General features: G+C 53.3%; 1 protein-coding gene across 1 annotated transcript in view; it reads right to left on the bottom strand.

Annotated features, from left to right (window-relative positions):
* The window catches only part of MYT1L (myelin transcription factor 1 like), a 402,906-nt gene that overhangs the window by 95,390 nt on the left and 291,727 nt on the right, over positions 1–15,789 (bottom strand). Inside the window, exon 9 of the mRNA XM_029938368.1 lies at positions 9,421–9,776. Within this exon, the coding sequence (XP_029794228.1) occupies positions 9,421–9,776 (356 nt within the window). The remainder of the gene's footprint in view (positions 1–9,420; positions 9,777–15,789) is intronic.

Raw genomic sequence — 15,789 nt, 5'->3', positions numbered from 1 at the left:
CTGAGGGACGGAGAGGAATGAGGCCTCACTGGGGCAGACGGGGGCCAGGCCGCGGCATACCTCAGGCGCACAATCAGCAGGCCTCGGGGAGGCTGAGTTTGCACCAAGACTGGAGGAGAGGAGGCCGGCCATGGGAGGGGCCTCCAGGAGTGCCGGCGTCCTGCTGAGACCCGGGAAGCACGGTTTTATATTTAAATTAATTTCATGCCTATTAAATTTGACTCATCTACACGTAAGTAACCCCGTTTGGCTGCAGGCGGCCGTGGAGGCTGCACAGGCCCAGAGCACGACGAGGCCTTGGGGGCCGAGCTCGGATTTCCGTCTTTGCAGCAGGTTCACGGCTCGCCTCCTCTCGTTCTGCCTCACTTCAGCACAGACACTGCGGTGTTTACAGTTAGAGGTCCCAGCACGTCTGTCACACCACGGTTCCGGCAGCACTTGCCCACTTCCTGTCTCTGTCACATTTTGGTAATTCTGACAATATTTCAATTTTTTTGTTATCATATTTCTGATGACGATTTGGAAGCACGGATGATGGCTAGCGTGTCTTAGCAATATTTCTTCCCTAAGGCACGTCTTCTGTTTAGTCATGATGTTCTCGCGCACTTTCCAGACTACAGTGCGACGTAAACACACTTGTGCATGCACCAGGACACTACATGGGTCACTGGGCTCGCTGCATTTCAGCGGTCTGGAACGGAGCCCCTAATATCGATGTGTGCCTGTGTATGTAACTTATACACATACGTACGTAGCACACATTTCACATGAACCACCACCGGCCAGCCACTGTGCCTGCGCGGACCAGCTCTGGTGGTGACTGCAGGCCCCGGCTCCCTGGGCCCTGGACCCTGGAGTGCTAGACACTCTGGTCCTGGGCACCAAGCCTGCGAAGCGCTCACCGTTTGTCGCCCTGACTCCCGGGGACCAGAGCTACACTTGTGTTTTTTATGAGCAAACCTCCATGCGTGGAGTGTAGACGTTTGTCACCCAGTGAATGAACTCGGTGGGGGAAGTGGAGCTGGCCGGCAGCCCCCTCTCCAGATCGTCACGGGGCTGGCCCTGGAGCCCCCAGCCCCCCTGTCAGAGCATCCGCCAGCCCCGCGTCCCGCCTGACGTCTCGTGTTGGCTGTGCGTCAGACGGCAAAGCCGCCCGACACGCTGGGAGGTGGAGGGCTGGGAGCACAGGCAAAGCACCCATTAAAAATCATTACAAATTGTCTGAGGACGATCGCTGTCTCATGCATTTTGAATCCGTCCATTTTTTAAAAAAGTTATCTTATTTGAGAAAGAGAGCGAGGGAGCAAGTATGAGCAGGGGAAGGGAAGAGAGAAAGAGTATCAAGCAGGCTCCACGCTCAGTGCAGAGCCCGACTCAGGGCTTGATCCCACAACCCTGGGATCATGACCTGAGCCAAAATCAAGAGTTGGGCACTCAACCTACTGAGCTCCCAAGGCGCCCCTGAATCTTGTCCAGACTACAAGCAAAACCATGATTGAAAATGTTCCATTCAGCTAAACGAGATAAACTGAAGGAAAACACGGGGGACCCAGCAGAGATAATAACTTGTAGAGATTGTGAGTTATGTTTCTTTCTTAGAGCGCTTGTTCCTGAGGAGCTGAGTGAGCGGAATATGAATGACTGAAGCTTTGAGGGCCTTTCCACTTGGTGACATTTTGGGTATCTGGATTATCTAAATTTTTACTTAAAAATAAGACAGTCCAATCCGCCCCTCCCCACCAGAGAAGGAGGTGTATAAAGTCAGTATCTCCCAGACCAGACAGACTGATACATATTAACCACACTCTCTCCCCTCTCCCTCCCCATCTCTCTCCTGCTCACAGACACACGCGACACACGTGCAGGTGCATGCGCACACACACACAGCTCACAGATTTTCTAAATTTTACAGAATGGGCTGGAGAATAAAGGTACTGCTCCAATCGGAAGGCTCGGTCGGGATGGAGCCCGAGAGGCCCTGTGTTTTGTTCCTGCTTGACCACGGTTAATCCCTACTGGATGGAATCATGCGATCTGTTCTAAAGGCCCTGGGAAAACCACGGCAATTTTCCAGGGACCTAAGTTCAACAAACTTCGGAGTCTGGAAATTTTGTTGTTTTGTACCCAAATCTTTAAGGCTCTACCTCAGCATATGCCTTCTAATTCTGCCCTTTGTAAAGAACCGTAATTTATATTCTTTCATGGACACACCCTTCTTTCATAGTCTATCACTCATTTCTTTTGGCAGGAGCTGCCGTCGGCTTAGTTCTGAGTCTTCAGGGGACCCCACGCACGTCTGGGTGTAGGGACGTCCCATTGTTTGAAGTGGGCTGTCACCGTGCTGGGAGTCCCTCATGGTAACACAGTCACGATGTGCACAGTACGCGTACACACGCAGCCGGGTCCGCGGGCGCAGAATCCCAGATGAGCCCGAGCGGACGCGAGGGGGGCGTCCCTGTGGCCAGCGCTGCTTCCCCGCTGGGACCGCACCCTCTCTCTGCTCCCAGACAAGGGCCAGCATCAGCCCCGAACCCGCACTGAGAGCCGTGGGGCACTGACCACCAGGCTAGAAAACACCCCTCCCCCGGGGCTCTTCTCTGCACTGTGAAAAGTTGGTGTTTAGAATAAAAATTACGTTAACAAGACAAAACAAATACGCTGGTAATTTCTCCAAATGGACCTTGAAACAAATGGAAGGAAAACATATTAAGTTCATTGGCTCACATCTTATTCCTCATTGTTCTGTAAGAAAAGGTCTTTCCCTAGCATGCCATGCATGTTCTCAGCATCTTAAACATACATGACCTTACATCCTCAGCAAGATTTCTGGTTTGGATTTATGTGTCTGAAAATTCATGAAATATAAGCTCTAATTATGTTTTATACTTATGAAAAATTAGCTTGCATGAGGGAAGTTTGATTTTTATCACAGACTTCTACCTGGAAACGTCTAAGTCTGGGCTCACTCGTTTCCAAGTGACAGCGCTGCACCCTCCCGAATATCGGCCTGGTAAGCTTCCTAAAATAACACTTTCATGGGTGCAGGGAAAGATTAATTTTTAAGATGATAAAAAAATCATCATATTCTTTCTCCCAACTCTGTCCACAGCCGTTCTCAAGTTGAAACCTTGCATACTAAACACATCATCTTTGTTTCTATGTTGGTCTCAGAACTCATTGCTTTTTCTGCTGACTGCAGTGGAAAACTGCTTGGCTAATTCTGATTTTCTCAGTCTGCCTGTATTTCAGCTTGCTTCCTCATCAGGGACACTTCCCCGTGGACGGTGTGAGAGGATAATTGGCTAATCAATATGAGCACAGCGTCCTGAAGGGAGTTTGGGGGGCTCAGCGGCCACAAAACAAGCCCCTCGTCACCTTCCTTCTGCCGTTGTCTCAGGGAAATTCAAGCTGGTCTTGCCAATTGTCACGATGTTCTAACAACATGGAGCCTAGTGCATCATCCTATTTGAAAGAGAAAATACCTTGGAACCTTTGCAACTAAATAACAATGTTTCTTTGAGGAGGAATTTATACAGGGTGAGCTTTGCTTTGAATTCCCTTCAGAGAAAGTGGAGTTACTGCAGAGAATGCTCTGTGAAGAGCTCACTGTGTCCAGGATGGTTTCACGTGAGCGTGGTGGGAATGGTCTGGAGTCAGATGTGAAGGCTCTGACCACCAGCTCAGTGTGGCCGTCCGAGAAGAGCCCAGAAGAGAACCACGTGCAAGCATCCTGGTCAGCCGTGAACCTGACACAGTCATTCTGCATCCGGTCCGCTCTACTTGCCCTGTCCACAGAGATCACGTCATACGCTCCGCAGGCCCTCACCGCCATTACACTCCCCCAAGCCACTCAGTTCCTCTCTCGCTGTGACCCCCACAGCACATCGGGCCAATGCACATGCAGAAGAGGGGTTGCGGGAGCCAGAACACCCTCTTGGCAGGAAGGCATTCTCGGTCTGTACAGTCCAACCCAATGACCAAGTGAACTGTCCCTCGGAGGTGAACGGGCCAAGGCGATCCCAAGAGTCAACCAAGAGCAGTGCAGAAAGGACTCTACTTATAAATGCATTTCAGAAACAGAAGGTCAAGAGACGGTTGTGTTGAAGATGGCCATGAATGCAAAAATTTTCCCTAGTCTTGAAAGCAAATTGCTATGTTTCTGCTGGTGGGCAGATCAATATGAACTCCTAAGGACACACACACACACACACACACACACACACACACACACACACTGTATACACACACGTTGTCCATGTGAAGGACCCTGTGAAGGACACGTGTGTGTACATTACTTAAAGCTGTGTCAGTGGGGTGAGCTATGAAAACAATCCATAACTTGTTGGGCATTAAATAACCATTTAATCTAAATATCAAATCATAAGAATCTGAAAAGATATTTACTCTAAGATCTACAAAATCTGCTATGAGAAAAATTTATGATCCTTGAATCACAACTTTCTTACTTTTAGTCTAACAAGGGAACTTTCATTTAATGAATGCCGATTAAACCATTACAACGTATTTTGAAAATAAAATTCTCCATGCCAAGGACCAGGCCACCTGGACAAAACAGAATTCTTACTAATCAAATTGGAATTTAATGTAATCTGAAATGAATGACTCAGATATTTCTCCCTGTTGTTGAAACAAGCAGCAAGTGACAGAAAGAACATGAGGCCCCAGTAAGAAAACCACTCAGGAGAATCGGACCGCATATCCGCCACTTAGAGTCACTGAATCCTCCCGAGCCTCACTCTCTAGAGAGCATGACAGGGAAATGGTGCCTATCCATCTCACGCAGTCACTGAAGGTCCAACGCAACCCTGTATGTTAACACACCATCGTGGGTGTACATTAGCAGCATGATTTTGTTCATATGTAACTACGGTGCAGGAGGATCCTTGGAACTAAAAGAGCTTTCTAATTCTCAAGTTATAAATAATGTCCTCCCATAGACAACGGGCTCCTAGTGCAGTCATCTGGGTGGCGATACCCATTTATTTCAGCTAAAACAAAATCTCTCAAAGGGCACGGTGCAGCTTATAACAGAGGTGGGATAAGCACGTAGTAGGATGTCACTAGGAGAAAAGTGGACCTCGCCCCCACTCACGTGGCTCACATGAGCCTGTCTGGGCCATGTGGCCCCATCACGGCACCCTGCTTCTTCCTGTGGCATGGTGGCCTGCCACTTGTGGACGTGCTCGTGTGGGAGCTGGCCTCCTGGCACCGTCTGGACTGTTCTCTCACTGTGACATGAGTGCTTTGCTTCTCTGTTAATTTAAGTCACTGTCTGTGCTTCTATTCACTAAGATAAAGGCACAACCCACCTTGGAGGGAATCTGCTGGCCGCTCAGGGATATAACGGTTACCGAGAGTGTAAACCACGGGATGGGAAAGGCTGACATCAAGATGGTGACCCAGAACTCTGGTCACCAGACAAAAAAGGTACACCCGCCCCCCCGCTTTTCACAAATGTATGATTTCTGCCAAATCCATTTAAGGAGTGGGCGGAGGCGTACCATATGGGTGCTCTGTACTCAGACTGCGTTTCTCATGGCAGACATTTGCTGTCATGGCAGGAGCTCACATGTGCTGACAGTGACTTTGGCATTAAATTTACCAGTAAAGGTAGAATAGAAGGTTATCTGGGAAGTGAGGACATGGAAACAGGAAGTTGATAGACATGCTTTTCACAGGCCTGTTTTACTGAAGTAAACAGAGCTCAGACTTCGATAATGTAAAATGAGTGCTTGATCAGCAAAGCACTTGGCTAACTGGGGTCTTGGATCATGTACTTTTGGGGGTGTGTCCTCCAACAGAGCCTTCCATGTCACAGAAAACCTTCCGTAGAAAATCTAGGGGAAGCGGTCTCTAGAGGCCAGGCACCTAAAGGGATTTCTCAGGCAAGACAACATGCGGTGCCTTCCTGTGGAGAGCTGGCAGGCCAGGGCCACAGTGGAGGCCCTCACACGGCCCCTCACACGGCCCGTCACGGTTTGGCCAGAGCGGCGCCTCTGACGGAGGGCTCACGAGAGCACCCATCCGAAAGGGGGTAGATGATCACACTTCCCTGCCGAGAATACTCAGTTAATTGGAGGCATTTGTCTTACAAGCAGATAGTCTAACGATCCATCTCGCAACACTTCACCATGGCCAGACCCTTCTCTAGGGGTTCCAGTTGATTCTGTCATAGTTTACATAATAGATGATTCTAGAAGGTGCTTAGCTGGAGCTGGATGCCGAATATGAATTCTGGATCTAGGAATCCAACAACTGATTATTTATCTCTGAACGGGCATTTGCTTTCCAAAAATCAGTTCCTTGTAGGCTTCAGATTCGGACCCAACGTCTGCGGAACACGAGCGCAGCAGGCACCGCGCAAGGCGAGCCGTGCGCCGACCTCTCGGGCCTGCGTTACACCCATGTGACTGTTCACTTCGTGGCTCCACCACACATCCACTTTCTATGCCCACTTACTTGAATCTTTCTAGAAAAATGTCACTGTTTTGACCCGCTACCTCACTTTTTAAAAACAATTATGTTCCAGGCATCCGAGCGAGAACAGTAATTAAACAAGAGAACTTCCAGTCGCATTCTAAAGCTATTACAGTAAGGCTCTACTTTTTCAAAATATGTCACTTTGTACTTTTAAAAGTAGATTATTTAAAATGCGACCCTAAATAAACTAAATGTGAAAGTTTAATTGTAGCAAAGGAAGGGCAGAAACTAAAATCAGACCCTTGGCTGAACTGCGCACAGGCACACGCCTCCCCTGCCCGAATCCATCACACAAGCACCCGGGCCGCGGACACCTGCCGCGGTCACAGCACAGACTGGGCAAGAGGAAAAGCAGGGCTGGCACCATCTTTATAAGAAGCACAGGCAAGTTACGAGCCGCTCACCAGCCTCGGCCCCAGACCGCACACACTCAGTCCAGTGTCCGTGAGCAATTTGCCACATGGGCCTATTTTCCCATGTCCCACACACTGCATTACACGGAGCTGCTGTCTGTGATCCTTGGCACGCAGCCCCGGTCTTCTGGTCAGTGACACCAGGGTGTGGGCACAGCGCGGCTGGTGCTGCCAGCGTGTCCACCCTGATACACCCGCTCGGATCGTCTCCACGCTGTGCTCTGTGATGCGGCAACAGGACCAAGTCTGGGAGCCCACACTGTAATGTACTCAGTGCATGTGTGTGTGTGTGTGTGTGTGTGTGTGTGTGTGTGTGTGTGCAGGTGTATGCACGAAGGCATATACAGACCCGTTCCTATGGGCATGCACACTGTGATCTGTGTAGTGTGTGTGTGTGAGTGTGTGTGTGTGCGCACATGTACGCACGCAGGCATATACGGACCTGCTCCTCTGGGCACGCGCAATGTGATGTGTGTAGTGTGTGTGTGCACACATGTACACACACAGGCATATACGGACCTATCTGTATGGGCGTGCACACTGTGATGTGTATAGTGTGTGTGTGTGCATGCGCACACACATGTACGCACACAGGCATATATGGACCTGCTCTTATGGGTGCACACACTGTGATGTGTGTAATGTGTGAGTGTGTGCGTGCGCGCAAATGTACACACACAGGCATATATGGACCTGCTCCTATGGGCATGCACACTGTGATGTGTGTAATGTGTGAGTGTGTCTGTGTGTGTGTGTGCACATGTATGCACACAGGCATATATGGACCTGCCCCTATGGGTATGCACACTGTATTGTGTATAATGTGTGTTTCTGTGTGTCTGTGTGTGTGTGCGTACGTACACACGCAGGCACATACAGACATGTCTGTGTGTCTTTACATGTAACAGTTGAAGCCTACTTCATAAAATCCAGGCTTCTTGGAGCAAACTTTTACTTCTGACGGGGGAATATGAGTTTCTGTCCCCACACGGGATGGACCATAATCAGCTCACACCCACACGACCTAAGACAGCTCCCCACTCTGGCTGCCCGGGGCCCACTGTACCAAGAAATTCGCTCCCCTGGAATTCAGAGTTTGGGGAAGCTTTGAGCCCCAGGAAGAAGCATAAGGGAAGACACCCCCTTACTCTCAGGCACATTTGGCGTTTCTATGCAAACTCTAAGCCAATAAAGACTATATGTACCCACATTCTTCAGAAACTCTTACTTTTTTCTAGAAGGAAATGAGTTTTATGAAATGATTATCTTTCATGTCATAGTTTTGCATCTGATGATGAAAGAAAATTGGATATAAAAGCAAATCCATCTTAAATTTATTGCCCAAAACGTGTTCAGCGCCCTGTGCACTGCGCCTTCACAGGTTTGTCTCGCTCACACGCTGGGCACCTCAGGTCAGAAACAGCCTTGGACATGATGCAGATGGTGGATCGATGACTGATTTCAGGTCAGTGGTATCCCTTTCCCACCCTGACCCGTGACAAAAGGTACAGCTTTGGCGACCAGCAGACAAGACCGACCTCAGCAGCTGGTGCCCCAGACGGCCCGCAAAGCTGCCCACTGCCTGGGAGACGGGCAGGCGAGCTTCCTGGCACCGTGTGGGCCACTGCCACTACGTGCTGGGAAGAGCACCCAAGAAGATACGGGATAGACTGGGTGCACTGCCCCCCGTTCCCAGAGGACGTAACCACGATAAGTTAATCAAATGTGCGCGCCGTAAAGGCTGCAGCGCATTTCAGTGACAAGCAGTCTGCACCATGGCTCGGGTGAGTCAGTGTCTGCCATCGAGCAGGATGGAAAGGGATTCTGTACAACCAGGGTAATGACACAGGAGCTGTGGTTCGTCTCAGCCTTGCCCGGGCAGACCGAGCGAGCGGGTGGTTATATGGAATCTTGAGCACCTGCACCTGCACCTGCACCATCTGCACCTGCATCTGCACCTGCATCAGCACCTGCGTCTGCACCTGTGCCTGCACCTGCACCTGTGCCTGCACCCATGCCTGTGCCTGCACCTGCATCTGCACCTGTGCCTGCACCTGCACCTGTGCTCGCACCTGCATCAGCACCTGTGCCTGCACCTGCACCCACACCTGTATCTGCACTTGTGCCTACACATGTACCTGTGTCTGCACCTGCACCTGCGTCTGCAACTGCACCTGTGTGTGCCTGTACCTCCATCTGCTCCTGCACCTGTGCCTGTGTCTGCATCACCTGCACCTTCACCATGCCTGTACTTGCACCCGCACCTGCACTTACACGTGTGTCTGCACTTGCACCTGGGTCTGCACCTCCATTTGCTCCTGCACTTGCACCACCTGCACCTTCACCACCCCTGTACCTCTGCCCACACTTGCACTTACACCTGCGCCTGCACCTGCACTTGCACCTGGGTCTGCACCTCCATCAGCACCTGCGCCTGCGCCCGCACCCCCCCAATGGCACGCTGGCCCGTCACCGCTGGACGCGACACCACGAGCTTAAAGATTACCATTCTCGTCGTCCTCCTCGTCGTCGTCCTCCTCGTCGTCGTCGTCCTCCTCCTCGTCCTCCACGTCCTCCCCATCCTCGTCGTCATCGTCCTCCTCCTCCTCCAGCTCCTCCTCCTCCTCCCGGTCACCGTCCTCCTCCTCCTCGTCCTCCTCCCTGCGCTCCTCCTCGTCCTCCGAGTCCTCCTCCTCCTCGTCCTCCTCCTTGTCGTCCGCGTCCTCCGAGCCCTCGCTCTCATAGCACTCGTCCACCGAGGAGCTGTCGGCTTTCACGGCGAATGGTTTCCGCTTGGGAGCAGGCTCTTGGGGCTGCTTATCCTGTGTCTTTCTCTTCTTAGCCAAGGGGCAGCCATACACGCTGTGTAGAGACAGAGAGAGAAGACCTGTGTCACCATCTTTGGAGGTTAGAGCATGGGTGCCCTGTGGGAGAGCCAGGGCTTCGGGTGAGCGCCACCCACACAGGTGCGGGCAGGCTCTCGCACAGGTCCTGCCACGCTGCAATGGCGACAGCGCCCTTGGCACCCCGCCACCACACCCGTGCCGCCTCCCAGCTCCTTGTTCCGCTGCCACATCAGAACGCACACCCCGTGGCACTCAGGAGGACAGTTTGTGACAAACCTCACAATCATGCAGTCGACAACACAAATTCCCTTTCCTAAACATCTTGCCAGATACACGTTATGTGTGATGTACGTTTTGCAAGAAGAATTAGCTCACACATAGTATATTAACATATGCCCTTCCTGCGAACTGTGACCGCGTACGTGTTGCGTATCTGGCTCTGTAGGTGCCGCAGACGTGGGCCTGTACACGACGTCCCACGGAAGGTGGACTGCAAACGCCTGCTGGTGAGAGCAGCTGCTCAGTTCAAACTTACGAGGACAGTCGCAGTCCCAACGTCACAGGAAACGGGGCACTATAGGCAGCCATCCCTAAATCCTGCTGAAATCAGTTCCAACTTGGGTGGGGCTCCCCAGACCAAGACCTTTCTGCCATAAAGCGACTTTGCTACTTACAGTTCTCATCCTCCCAGGCCCCTATGACACCCCACAAAGAATAAGGGGGAGGGACACAGAGGCGCGATGCCGTGGGCAGTCCCTCCATCTGTCAGAATGAGACGTGTGATCCTCTTTTGCCGACTGAGCACGTTGGGAGCACTCAGATAGGCTTATTTTTGGACCCGGATGTGAAATATTTATCCAGTCTCACAGGGACCATCCAGTACATGTGTATTTGGGGAGGATCCTCGGGGCTGGATGCCAGGCCCTGCCGGATTCCGAGGGGAGAGGCACAGATGCAGCCAGGCGAGGAGGACCGTGCTGGACCACTCAGCAGCCCGTGCACACCAAACACCTGGCATGTCACAGGCCCACAGCCAAGGGCTGTTGAACGGAGAGATGCCCTGTGATAAACGCCATGGTGAAGGCGTGCTGAGGGTGCTACGTCAAGAGGGTTGCGGGTCCAGGGGGCTCAGGCGCACTCCCGGGAAGTGAGGCGGGGGCTGGGGCTGGAGGATGCATGAAGCTATGGAAACACATTTCAAGCAAAACAGAGACTCTGCGGGGTGCCTGGGTGGCTCAGTTGGTTAAGTGTCTTGTTTCAGCTCAGGTCATGATCTTACGGTTCATGAGTTCAAACCCCACATGGGGCTCTGTGCTGACAGCTCAGAGCCTGGAGCCTGCTTCTGATTCTGTGTCTCCCTCTCTCTGCCTGTCCCTGCTCACTCCCTGTCTCTGTCTCTCAAAAATAAACAAACATAAAAAACTCTCAGAGATTCGCAAAGACGTGAACATAACAAAGACCATACTCTGTGCAGAAAATGGAAATAAACACCAAACACAGAGTTTGGAGTATGCAGTGGTGGGACCGGCAGGACCGTGGCTGGCAAGGTCTTGGAAGGAACAGACCAGCCTGGACACCCTCCAGGAGGGGCCCACACAGAATGGGAAGACGAGGCAGCTGCTGTGCTGACCTGATGTCCCATGAGGGTCCTCAGAGCCTCTGCTGGACACACAAGTCCCTGATGGGCGCTGCCCCTCCCCCACCCAGACTTCAGTCCGCGGTTGAGGGGGGACGAGCAGGTAGGCGCATCGTGTCTGGAATATGAGGCGTGTAGATGGTCTGTGGCAGGTGCCACAGAGTGAGGGGCTGGACAGACACTCGACTTCGTACTGCAGGGTCCCCAGCTGTGAGAATGCATTTCGCACTTGCTTCAGGGATGGAAGGAAGACATCTGTAAAGAGTTCAGTTCTCGGCACATACTCGGCACTCATAGGCAGTGCCCACTGTCAGACCGTCGCCACGATCTGCACCCTGCCTCAGGAGCTGGTGCTGGGCAAGCTCGGCCCCCTGTGGTTCGGACACTTGCTCTCATGCCATCTGTCACTTCCGTCAGCACTTCCCAGACCAACGGGACCCACGGCAGGAGTGGCAGGGGTGGCGATGGTACTACATTTCCAAAGTTATTTTTTCTGCTTGGGTGCATCTCATACTCTAGGAAAGACAGCGCCACTCCTCGGGGACCCTAGAGGCAGCTGGCACAAGCTGGCACCGTAAGGAGGGCTTCATTCCTACCCAAGTGTGTGACTGCGGTCAGTCCCCTCTGCAGCTTGGACGCCCCTCTCTTCATCTGTCGAGTGAGGCCCCAGGTGATCGCCAAGCCTCCGCCAACCCCGTGCAGTGGGTCATCTACCTTTTGAAACTCAGCATCTCTGAGAATCATGATAATCAAAGCCAAAATAATACTTATTACAACCAGAAGAAACTTGAGAACATGTATTGGCCTATGTGGCCTAAGATGAAATAATCAGAATTGTGAGCTTTCCTTTGCAGGACTCTTTCCACAGACTGGGGAGACCGTCCGTGGCCTGGACACACAGGGTGGCACCTTGGAGGCCCAGCTGCTACCACCTTGCCGTCCACCCCCTCGTGCCCAACGACCATGAGCTCGTGTAGCTGGGCGCCTCACCAGCCAAGCTTCTGGGAGATGGCGCAGGTAAGGGGACTTACTCACGTGTCCAGTCTGTTTGTCCCGATAAAGGATCAGCCATACGTGCACTTGATCCTGCCAGGCTGGCCCACAACCTCCCAGGTCGTAAGGAGCTCTGCTCCGCATCAGTGCTGCCCACACAGCAGGTGCTCACCGGAATAGGGCACCAGCCCCCCTGTCCATCTCCCACCGTCTTGGGTTCATCCAGATTGCTCGGAAGTGACGTAAACCCAGCCGTCTGCACTGTTCTGCGATCCACTCACAACGTTCCGTGCCAGCTGACGGTCGGGCCTCCTTCAGATGAGGCCAGCCACCCCACGGCCGGGTCTCCTGCTCCGTCTCCCAGCCGTCAACACACACCAGCGGCCTGAGATCTCCGGGGGGCCCGCATGCTGCTCAGACCTTAAACGGTAGGGCAGCAACGTTCAGAGTGGGGAATGTGGACGCGTCCTCAGAACAGAAGCTGCAACTGGAAACAGCCAGAGCCGGCCTGGGCTCCGGACAGAGCCCTGGGGGTTTGGAAGGCGAAGTGTCTGGCCATGAGGACATCTGGACGAGTGGGGTCTGAGCTGTAGGGTGGGGCCTTGCCCCCGAGGCGGGGGTGTCTGACCCTCGGGACAGCTCCTCCTGGAAGTCTGACCACCTGCTCATCCAGGTGCACTGGTGGTGATGAGAAAGGGGCCCCCCTCTCCCGGTGCCCACTGTGGCCCCCTCACCCTTGCAGGGTGGCCAGGTGGGGCTGTGGAGGAGAGAGGAGGAAGAAGAGTAGAAAAATCACAGAGTATAGACAGTGGGAAGCATGGGGGTGGAGGCGTCAGGGCAGAGTGAGGAGGAGGCCGGGGCGGCCATGTTTGTGCCCAGTCACCACCTGAGCCTCACCTAGCAAGTTCTGGTGTCCATGTGGGACACGTCCCGCAGACCGCCTAAATGCCGTCAGCGAGGTGACATGGAGGAGACAGCACGTCCTGGGCCCCATATTCTGGTCTTGGCTTTGTTAACACCTGGATGGGCTCCTGGACTCCGGCTGGGCCTCAGTTTACCTATCTGTAAAAAAAAGTGTTTCCCATCCCTTTGCCATTCTATAGTTTTTATCATTCAAAATTCCTGAATGATTTCCTCCTCATTGTCTCCAGTGAAGCCCCCCTCGTCTGCTCATCTGCTTCTATTTACTTCCTTATGGTATAGTTTTGAAACCATTTTGATTAAATTTCTGCCTCTTGGAATCTGCAGGCCTCAAGTTACCAGTCCACTTGGCTCGATGCCCAAAGTCTTTTCCTCCGTCCGTTAATGGGAGCGTGGGTCAGATCGCATGCTCCCTGCACACACATTCCATGGCCCCTTCCTATCTGACCTGGTCCTACTGGCTGCCAGGGCCCACTCTCAATGTGAGAGCCAAGTCCAAGCCGTGTCAGGCAGCAGGCCACTCAGAGTGTGCTCAAGCGCACAGATGCCTCCTGGCCTGGGGGACCCAGTGGCTGGGGACACTTCGGAGCTCCCGCCTCCCTCTGCCCAGAGGACAGAATCTGCACACACAGGAAGACTGGGTGCCGCCCTCCTCTGCCTGGCAGGTAGAGGGGAGCGTGTTCCACACCGTGTTGCACCCAGATTCACCTGGGCTCACACGAGTCCTTCCAAGAAGATGGCAGATCCCCAGTCCTGGGATGTCTCCAGACCACAGACACCCCAAGTGGAGTCACGGCGGATCCCTGGGAATGACAGGGAAGCTGGCTCAGAGGTGAGGCTCCAGCTAAATGAACACGGCACTGCACCCCTTCCCCCACCCCCCACACGTGGGAGGGTCGGAGCTCAGCGGACTGTGTGGGCTTCATTTGGTTGCTTTGGTCCCTGATTCTGCTCCTCAGTAGGACAGCAGGCTTCCACTGTTTCCCATGGTGGGTGCTGGTCAGGGAATCTTCTCTGAATTAACAAAGGTCTCCTCCCTTAGTTAAAAATGAAAGCACTTGTTGGGGCATCTGGGGGGCTCAGTTGATTAAGTGTTTGACTCTTGATTTTAGCTCAGGTCATGATCTCGTGGTTGGTGAGATCAAACCCTGGGTCAGGCTCTGTACTGGGCGTGGAGACTGCGTGGGCTTCTCTCTCTCTCTGTCTGCCCCTCCTCTGCTTGTGTTCTCTTCCTCTCTCTCTCTTCCTTCCTCTCTCTCTCTCTCCTTCTCTCTCAAAAGAAAAAAAATGAAAGCACTTATCACGTCCTGTGCGATCGTGGGTTCTCCTTCACGACACTGAGAAAATGGCGGGTGTTTAGTTGGTTGTTGGATTTGCGGGCTGCAGTGTCCAATACAGTAGCTCACAGTCATCGGTGCTACTTAATTAACATTAAAGAAAATGTAAAGACCGAACTTCCCAGTCACACTGCTCGCACTGTAAGGGTCCACAGCCACAGCTGGGTCGTGGCTGCCATGCTGGTGATGTCCATCAGCACAACCAACGTAGTGGACAGTCGCTGGAGAGCCATCCAGGACACAGCTGAGCGAAGAGCGGACCGTTAGGACGCGGGGACGCGGTGGGGATGCCCAGCGGGACGGGGTAGGAAGGGCTGAGATTCGGGAGGAGGCTGAAGATCCCAGAGCTCCTCCTCCAGTCCCTCAGGGGAGCACGTTCTGCAGCAAAACCAGACGAGTCCATCCCTGGGGGACGAGGCCGAGCCGGCGGAGGTGTCCAGTGATGCCCGCACGCTCTGGGAGGCGCCGTTCACGGCGACCTGGACCCCGTGTCCCGTCCGCGGCGCGTCGACAGCCCCCTCATCTCCCGCGGCGGCTCCGGATCCCATCAGTTCACAGAACGCACCACATGCGGAGATTACAACAGACGCTTCCCTACTTTCTTTCACACAGTCGAGCCCTCCAGGCACCAGTAACGTGGAGACTCGGGGGACGCTGCTCGTGTGGCTGAACCCCGCCGAAGGTCCTCAGGTTACAGAGGAAGGGCTGCGTCTCATTCGCCGCGAGCTTCCCGGGGCCCCCGGCCTCGCCGTGCTGCTCACGCACCCGGCGCGTCTCCACCGGCGCGGCTCCATCCGTCCCTGGGTGTTAACTTGATTTAAACAATCTTGAGTCTTTCCTGTCAGGTTATTCTAGAAAACTGGTAACTTGGCTGCAGTGAACACTTACATTTAAAATGTTGTATTACAGGCTCTCAGGGCTGGCTTCTGTGGTGTCTTCGGCGGCCTTTACCTGAGGTTTTCATTTATCTGATTTTAATATAAACAAGGGGAAGTCTCAGTAACTGGGAAGAGGGCTTGGCGGCGTCCCCGCTCCAGGCTGTCCCGCAGCCCCTGACGAGAACGATGGCGTCGAGGGGACGCTGGCGAAGCCGCCCCCGGCGCACAGACGCGCAGGCGCTCCGTCTCCTCTGTCTCCGCGCC

This window comes from Suricata suricatta, chromosome 4 (assembly GCF_006229205.1).
Source record: "Suricata suricatta isolate VVHF042 chromosome 4, meerkat_22Aug2017_6uvM2_HiC, whole genome shotgun sequence".
NCBI classification, from domain to species: Eukaryota; Metazoa; Chordata; class Mammalia; order Carnivora; family Herpestidae; genus Suricata; species Suricata suricatta.
The sequence above is the reverse complement of the archived record's forward strand: the minus strand, read 5'-3'. Positions and strand labels throughout refer to the sequence as shown.